Source organism: Phalacrocorax aristotelis, chromosome 13, assembly GCF_949628215.1.
Source record: "Phalacrocorax aristotelis chromosome 13, bGulAri2.1, whole genome shotgun sequence".
NCBI classification, from domain to species: domain Eukaryota; kingdom Metazoa; phylum Chordata; class Aves; order Suliformes; family Phalacrocoracidae; genus Phalacrocorax; species Phalacrocorax aristotelis.
This window is the reverse complement of record NC_134288.1, coordinates 12888133-12897175: the sequence shown is the minus strand read 5'-3', so window position 1 is coordinate 12897175 and position 9043 is coordinate 12888133. Positions and strand designations below refer to the sequence as shown.

The 9043-nt window shown below is 43.6% G+C and overlaps 1 protein-coding gene across 1 annotated transcript in view; it reads right to left on the bottom strand.

Moving 5' to 3' along the window:
* Positions 1-7300: 7300 nt before the first annotated feature.
* TAF4 (TATA-box binding protein associated factor 4) overlaps positions 7301-9043 on the bottom strand; it is a 39423-nt gene continuing 37680 nt past the window's right edge. Inside the window, exon 16 of the mRNA XM_075108604.1 lies at positions 7301-8834. Within this exon, the coding sequence (XP_074964705.1) occupies positions 8667-8834 (168 nt within the window). The 3' untranslated portion in view covers positions 7301-8666. The remainder of the gene's footprint in view (positions 8835-9043) is intronic.

The following is a 9043-nucleotide window of genomic DNA, read 5'->3' as shown; positions in this document are numbered from 1 at the left end:
AGAGAGCGAGGCAGCACCTCTGCTTCCTCCTGTCAAGTAGGTTCGAGTTCATTTGTTGCAGAAGCTCTTGATTATTGCGATTTAATGCAACTCTGCTTTTCCCCTCCCCAAGGACACCAAATAATTAGTGGCTGCATTTTGGGGTGATTATAACACACCTTAGGGGTGTTCACGAGGCAAAGAACTAAAGAGCAAAGGACTTAATGACCTAGAAAACGCAGCGATTCCCTGACACGTTGCTGCCTGTGGGGCGGTTTGGAATCGATGCGGCGGCTGGGACCGGGACACCACAGCGCTGGTAGGCAGGGCCAAGCCAGCCCAAGCCATGGGGTGATATTAGAGTGTGGTTTGGGGAGCATCTCAAAGATCTGCGGTGACCTGGGCACCCAGGGAGAGAGGAGAAGGGGCGGGCTCGACCCTCTGCTTGCTGCTGGCAGCGTGGAAGGATGGGGTCAAAGCAGGGTCACCCCACAGACTGGCCCTGCGCCCACCTCTCCCTATCACAACATCTCCCAGCAATGGATGAGGGGGAAAAAAATGCCACTGCTGCTCAGCTCAGCACAGATTAGCAGGGATTTAGGGCCAAGAGCTGCAGGGAGCCTGGGTAAAACCCAGGCAGTAGGGAAACCCACACCAACCCACCGCTCCATGCACAGAAGTTGTCCTGCAAAGGCACGAGAAGGAGCAGGGAAGCTATCTGGGACAAGAACCAGGACAGACCCTGCTCTGCATCGGTGCCCTCCCTGCTCTCACAGCCTGACAGCCCTCCCAAAGCACATTCCCGAGATATTTGGGATTTTCAACCTCCAGCAGCCTCAGCTCCCAGGGCCAGCTTACCTCAACCCTCCTCAAACACATCTTATATCGAGCCTTACAGAATGGTAACTTGTAGAAATGGCAGCACTTGAAAGAAGGGGGGAAATTAAGACATGTTGGTTAATATGTTGATTCAGTGTGCACCGTGCTTTTTGACACTGATTTTCTTACATCTTGCCATCACCAAAAGCTCCCTTTGAACATGTGTCCTGTTTTGTAAATGTTTCTAATCGGCAGCTCCCTTTCTTCTGCATCTTGGCTAATTCCCCTGGCTTGTACCTGCCTTTGCACTTACAAGCTCACAGACATCTGCTACGCACAGGGACTGTGCCCTCCGAAAAGACTTAAATAAATAAATAGCCTGGGGCACCTGTCCTGATCAAAGTCTGGTGCAGCACACAGGGCTGTCCTTGTTTCTTCTTTTATTTATTCATTTTTTAATTGGAGGTTTGGTTTTTTTCCTACCACATCAACTAAGCTACCTCCCCTTTCACCCTTTCCCACTTTCTATTATTTAGCACTCAGCAAATGAATAATTTATACTTTGTGTTAAGCAGAAAAGCATTCCCCTGACCGCGGCCTGTGATTTCAGCAGGACTGTGTTTCCCCAAGGAGGAATGAAGAAGGGATGGAGGACTCCGTTGCAGCATAGCTGGGCTCAGAGCACCATCTGCCGCCCGCCGAGATGAGCTGGCTGCCAGCCTTTCCCAGCGCAGGGGAAAAACTGATACAGCTCCTTATTAATGAAATAACAGCAATTACAGAGCATTTCCCAGCCGATGGATTCCGTGTGCTCCCTCAGCAAGGAATTCAGCTGAGGCAGGAATGGGATGCAACATTAATCCCCTCTGATGGGTGAAGGTACAGGACAGCAAGGACCAGCTGCCTCCATGACCCTCCCCTCTGTTTTTAGGTTTTTTTTCCCCGGAAATTATTATTTCCTTCTCCCTCAACCACAAAGCACCAAACCCCCAGCACTCACGTCTTTATTCCCTCCCACCTGACTCCACACTGACCCCAGTTTTCTGACATTAAGCTCATGCTGCTGAGTGTTGAACTACTTTGTCAACACTCTTGATATTTTCTTTTTTTCTCAGCTGCTCACGCTTCCTCCACCTGCCCCCTTTCCAAATGTAGCCACAAAATATTCTACAACAGAAATGTTCACCGTTGAAGGGGAGGGAAAAACCCAGTAGCTTTCCCTGAAGTAGGTATTAGCATCCCCATCCTCAGAGTGAACATCCCATTGCACATCTTTTGTGCACAGGATGAAACATCTGCAAGGCTCCATGCTGCAGTTACAAAACTATTCCCTCTTAGACCTCTAAGCAGCTTTGAGTGACAACTTACACCTCCCCAGTTCTGCAAAATCAGCTTTAGGCAGGACTAGAGATACAGAAGACCTACTGGGACACAGAGCCGTCCCTGCTGCAGGGAGAGGAGGAGACTTTTGTACATATAAAGCAGACTTATTTAAATGTATGTGTATGCATGCATGTGTTTATGTATAAATGTATATTAAATATATACATGCACACGTGTATTAAGTGTATGTATATATATGTAAATAAATAAAGTGGGCTGGGAGCAGGGGCAGCTGAAGCCCGGCTGTGGGCAGTGGCTCGGTGCAGGCCATGCCCTACAGAGCCTGGGGTCACGCAGCACCTCCTGACCTTCCTCCATGTTGGCAAAGCAACTTCCTAAACTCACAGAAGAATCCAGCCAAGCCTACAAAACCCCCAAGACAGCAGTTCACGTCTCAGGGATGCAATGCTGGCGCTGGGTGAGGGGAGCCCTCTCCTCACCTCCTCCACAGCAGCTGCCCACCAGGGCCCACCCCGCACACCCACGACACCCAACCCTTCCCCACGCTCCTGCCTGCTTCCGTTGCCAAGGAGACGGGATGCTCGCACAGACCTACTTTGTGTTGTGTAGGTACCTGGTACCTGGCTTAGGTTTTGGGTTTTGTTTTTTTTTGTTGTTGTTGTTGAAGTTTATGGGCAGCCTCAGGCACCTTCCCATGGGGTGAAGCTGCTCAGAGCGTCCAGGTCGCTCAGCCCCGTGTGCTGCCTTACACCTCAGCTGCCCAGTCTGCTGCTGGGCAGGGGAGAAGGCCTCTCGTTCCCCCCTCCCCAGCCATCAGCTCCTGCTCTCACCCCTACACACACGAGCTATCGGGCATTATGCAGTCAGGGAACTGAGGAGTTCTGGGGAATTTTGCTGTGTTCAAGCTGCAGCAAAACTGGCCTCGCAGGGACAGACCTCCGCTGGGGTTTGGGGGAGGAGAGCGGCTGGGTGGGAACAGCACTCACCTCCACCAGCACTCAGTTCTGCCAACACAACTATTTTAGGGCTGTGCTCCAAACAGGGACCCTGAAATATCTGCATCAAGAATAAGCATACACACACAAAACGTATTCCCACTATTCAAGAGGAATAAGGACAAAGACTACTGTATGAAGGAAAAACCCCACAACATCAAGTCACACACCACTGCTGTGCATCAGCATGAGAAGAGTGAGATCATCTAATTTTTTTTAGGCGCTCTTCACAACTCTTACTTCTCAGATACGAGCGATCAGCCCCACCAACTCCACCTCTTGATGAAGGGCCTTACCCACGACTTACCCATATTTTTCCCTTCTCCCTCTCAAAGTGGAGTAAAGGAGCCTGGGTGCTAAATGATGACACACCTGAGATGACATTAAGATTCTCATTTTCTCTTAAAGTGGCTGAGTCTAAACATCATCGTGTTGGTCTCATGGGAAATTAGATATACTGTTCTTCAAAGCCCCATCTGCAATAATTGGGCAACGCTCCAATGTGTTTGCTTGAAATTAGAGCACCAAATGCATCACAATAAACTAGAGAGCACTTGCAACTTTTGTTTTGGCAACCTAATTTTGTTATTGGATTAAAAAGTACATAAGAGCTCAAGTAAAACCATATAGTACTTCTACAGTGCAGTAAAAGCAAGAGTTGTTATGCATTTATTCAGTGCTTTTACAGAAGTGTGGTACATATCACAGACCAAACGCTGCTCGTGGTTTTTGTACAAGTCTGTTGACTTCAAGAACAGGGAAACTCCCAGGAGAAAACCAAACACTGTGCAACCCAGCTCCTCGCAGAAAATAACTGTAAATAAGCCAAGCAGGAAAACCAAGAGAAAATATGCAGCGTTTCATGAGGAAAGCTGCTTCTGAAGTAGCAGAACAACAGTAAAATCAGGTAGCAGCTATGAAGTGCAAGGCCTCCCCTCAGAGCATCTGGAGCTCCTTCTCGTACTCCTGTGTCTGTAGCACCATGGAGCAAGTTTCTCTCCAGAGCCACGGGAATACAAGGACTGCGACCGAACTCCTAAAAGCAAGTTTTAAAGAGCTTGTTGCCTTTCTCACAGCTCGGTACGTCATTGGGTAATAACAACAACACACAAAACAAAGGAGTTGGTCTTGGTCTCTGGTCCAAACTGTGCCCAGGATGGCCATGTGAGAGTCGAGAGAGCAGGTTTTGGCCGGAGCAGCTTTGCAGGGGGAGGACAGATCTACGCTATTAAAATGCAATTTGAATTACAGTTCCAGTTTGCAGCCTGCGGGATATTCTAACTGGGAGGACTTGGACACTCGCCTACAGAAGCGGCACATGTTGGGCAAATTAAAGGCAACTCAGCAAAGCAGAGCAGGCATTGATGTGCTGCCCTCCCTATTTACCCCTTCAACAAACAAATATCTCCCAAATTTATCAGCCTGGCAACTTTCACAAACAGGGAAACGTCACTTGCTAAAAAACACTGCAAAATACTAAGAAGCCAGTCTTATCCACAGTGCTGCTTGCGCGACAATTTCCAAAAATCTAAAGATGAGTAGTACCTCAACGTTTTCCTCTTCGCGCTTTATACAGCATTTTAATACAGCACATTGACCTGCACTTGCCTAAAGCACTGATGTGTAAAAATCCTTGCACAAACACTGAAAGTATTTAAAGAAGGGAGCCCTCCCACCTTGAACTGACAAGCATAAGGGGTCGCACGCTTACCTGGAGACACGGGTCTGCGTACGCACTGCAGGGAAACACTACTGCTGAAGTTGTCACTACAGTTGTGTGCCCAGCCGAGCTGCCGTCCTACCTGACCTACCCCCGAAAGTTACGACTCTTCTGTGCAGATGGACAAGTAACTGTAAACATAAGAAACGTTATCATTGCATTAGACTTCTCATACCATTATTGGTAATTTAGATAATCTGAGAAATACAGGGAAACTCCTTGGACCATATTAAAATCCCCCAATAAAATCTCAATTACTGTGAATTGGATGGCATTTATCAGAGCGTTCGTGCACGCGTCACTCACTATGTATTTCAATACGTTCCCTGAAAACATATCTACTTAATTATGCACCTGTGAAATATGAAAAACAAGCTGAGTTCATAGTGTCTTATTATATCCTATTTGTTCTGCTGATTTTTTGGGCTAGAAAAAGAACGATATCAATAGTTCAGGTACATTATAGCTATGCACTATCTAATCAAAGGTGTTAAAAAATAGAGACATCAAGACTTCTGCAGAACAGGGTAGAGCGCCCGCCCCCAGGTCACACACACAAATGCCGGTGAGCTTACAGGCAAGAGAGAAGCCCCAACATGGGGCTGAATGTGATAAAAAAAGGTCTAATAAAACATCACAGGCTCACACCCGGGGAGAGCCGCCCAGCTGTGGCAATCTCCAATGCACACAGCTCCAGTTTTGAGGGGGCTGCAAACAAGTTGAATCACTCTTTGCACAAAAAGGCCGAAGGAAAGGGACAGTAAATTCCCTCGCACATTATCACTCACTTTTTGGTAGAGCTGTGCAAGCTCAAGAGAATCAGTTTCCGTCTTTACAGGTCACTAACGCTCAGCAGAAGTGCTGTTGTACACACGCACTGCCCTGTAAATGCCACCCCGCCTCAGTTATGACTTTGCTCTGATATGGAAAGCTTCTGAGCAGCTTTGAAAAGTTACCATTTTTATCATTAAAAACAAACAAAAACCCCACGAAGTCAACAACTGATCTGCCATGAGAAGATCTCCTCAGACGCGGTGGCCAGGAGGCAGTGTTCAGTCCAGCACCAACAATGAAGCGTCAATATCCCAGTCAAAAGTTTAAACTACTGGAGGGAGATGGACGCTACCAGTTTTTCAGACTAAAAGACGCGGAACTTCTAAAAGCTGAGAAAAATTATCCGGAGTGAAGGGTTGACCGTGCATTTAAAAAACATGTTATTTAAAACAAAACCAAGAGCTATGGTCTCATAGAAGACCTCTCCTTCCTCCCAACTCCCTTGGCCTCTCCAGCGTATATCTACGCTACTACCTCTACTGAGGAGGGAGCGCAAAGTCGGGCGCACTGTGTAATACCTTTAATTTTTCAAACATGTCTTACCCCCAACTTGCCGTTGGAAGCAACACCTGAAGGTCTGTTTCCTCCCAACTTACCTGCCTTAGCCTTGCGGAAGCTGTGCTCGGTCGCTGGACGGCCAGTGCTGATGAACGCTTACAACCAACCCTTGTTACAATTAAAGGAAGGCTATGACAATGTTTTGGCCAAAAGTCAAAGTTGTTTCTTTCCACTTAATAACATTACACATTTTGAAAGACAGTTTGGAGTTTACAAACAATTAAACTCTTCAAGTAAGTGTCATACGCGGTGTCAGGTGAGTGCGTCCCTTCGGCAGCTAATCCGTTTTTTCCAGAGGCAACTGGTCTCCGCGCGCGGACTCAGTCAGTGCCGGGCTGAGTCCAGTTCAATAGCGGTGTGCTTGGTGCAGCAGCCTCTAGGTATACTCGTCTGTATGCAAGAAATGATTATCAAATTAATGTGATTTTTCTATTAATCTAATAGCAGGATTAGGCTCTCACAGTTGTGAATTATTGGTTTGTGGTTTTGTTTTTGTTGGGTTTTTTTTTGTTTTGTTTCATATTTTTTTTTAAGTCACCCATGAGAGGGGGAATTAAAAAAACATCCAAACAAACCAAAAGCTAATCATTCAGTACAGACCATCACGAATACACCTTCTCAGATTTTTACATTAATAATCAGAAGTGTCCCCAATTATTTCCTTTTATAGTTGTGCTCCAAATTCTGTGTTTTATATCACACCTTCTTCTGAAAACCACGGCAGTTAATTGTGTTTGAGGGAGCAGGATGCCCTCAAGGAGAGGGTGTTTTATTAAACCTCCACTAGACAAAACCAAAATACTTTTAAGATCTCTTCAGAAACTTTCCCTGGGTAAAAGCCAAACCAAACAAAACCCCTCAGACAACAATGAAATTTCGAGATTCACAAAGTTACATACCACCAAAACACTGACAAAACAAAATATATAAAAAAAAACCCAAAGTGCATCTTTAGGAAACAGCATCCCCTCAGGTAGGCTAATCTTTTACTGTACCAAGAAAAATAAATCCAAGATGAGAAAAGATTTAGAGAGAAAAATACATTAGCAAATACAGATAAATTTGTTTTTAATAAAGGAGTTAATTTTCTTTCAATCCTATATAAAACAATAGCAATTAAAAACTTCATTTTTGAAAGTAAAATATTTACATATGAACAAGTAACTGTGCAAAATTTACATGAAAAAAAAAATATGGAAAGACAGGATTTCCTAAAAGACAAAATAAAGGGGGTGTAACAGTTGTCAGGTGTTGATAAAAATACTGATCAGCATTCAGTTTACACGCAAGAGAGTTAAATTCTACCATGAGAGTTCACACAAAGAAAGCCAAAGTATTTACAGTCATAAAAGTACTATCAATAGACAATTTAATACAATAACCTCTGAAAATATAAAGAACCAATTAGTATATTTGTAATAAAAAAATAGGTACAAAGAAGGGACTTTGCTCTGGACATCTTTAAAGTAGGCCCACAGCTTGCATACAGTCTTTTAGCAAAATAATTATAGTTTACATAGCCATTTTTATGTTATGTGCCAAAAATTATGTACAATTACTGACAAAATACACCAACCATTTTTCAACACTTGATTCACACTGAGAAACAGTCTTTTGATGATTCCTCTCAACTTCGATTTTATTTAATCTAAGCTTTCACTTTAGCTAAAAAACACAGTGCAAGTAAAATATATTTATGCTGAAAAGGTTTCTCTTTTTTTCCTTTTTTTCCTTTTTTAACTTTACAGCTTTACAAACTATAGCAAATAAAATGCATTTTTACAGATGCTGCTAAAACATTCAGAAGTAACCCTCCTTTATGGGATTTCAGGGCCTCTAATAAGCAATAATGTGATTAAAATTGAGGTTATGTTTAAAATTAACTGTATATCCCTCTAGATTTTGAACATTTTGGGGAAAGATAAATATTCTTAAAAAAATCAGTTTGCTTTGCTAACTGACTGTTTAAAAAAAAAGCTAAATGAAATGAGGTCATCTGCTGTAGACATATGCCTATATAATTGATTTAGTTGAATAAAACGGAACTAAAATGCACAATTAATGTCGAAACTGCTACAGGGCTGACAAAGGGTAGCTAGTTATTTGCTAAACGATTCCATCAGTCTTTATATATGGCTTGTTTGGCAAGAAGGCCACTCAATCAAGAGATGAGTTAAAATTTAATTGTCCTTTTATAGTATCCACAGGCCTTGTAAGTATTCTCACTGTTACAGAAATGTATTTCTCTCATACTGAAGAGTTTATTTATAAACAGGAATATAAAACTGTTCCATGTAAAGAGGTGGTTGTTTTTTAAACAATATCCCATTCGCTTGTTACAAAAAGGCGTAATTTGCAAATATATAAAAAATGTCCTCAGGCGTCTCTCCGTCAAAAATACCTTGATCTTTTCCATTTTACTTAAGGAATGCTTTATATAGCAATAGTGAATGGCTTGTCTCTCGCTCATTTTCTAAACAAAATATGAGGTCCCTGAGGTTCACCCGCGTTATCCTTTGTCGCGTAAACTGTCTGGTTGTTCCAACTCCCGAGCTGCCTGGGACTGCTGCGCTTGAACCAGATCCCTGGAAATGAGAAGAACATAAATCAGAACATGTCAGCGCCCCCAGGTATTCCAAAACTTTTCAGAGAAAACATGCAAGGTAAGAACTAAGTGACTACACACAGGAAGCTGTCAAACAGTATGCTGTATGCTACCAGATGAGAGATTCAATTCTTATATATAAACAAAAGTTGAACAATCAGAAGTTTTCAGAGACATTTAATATAGACA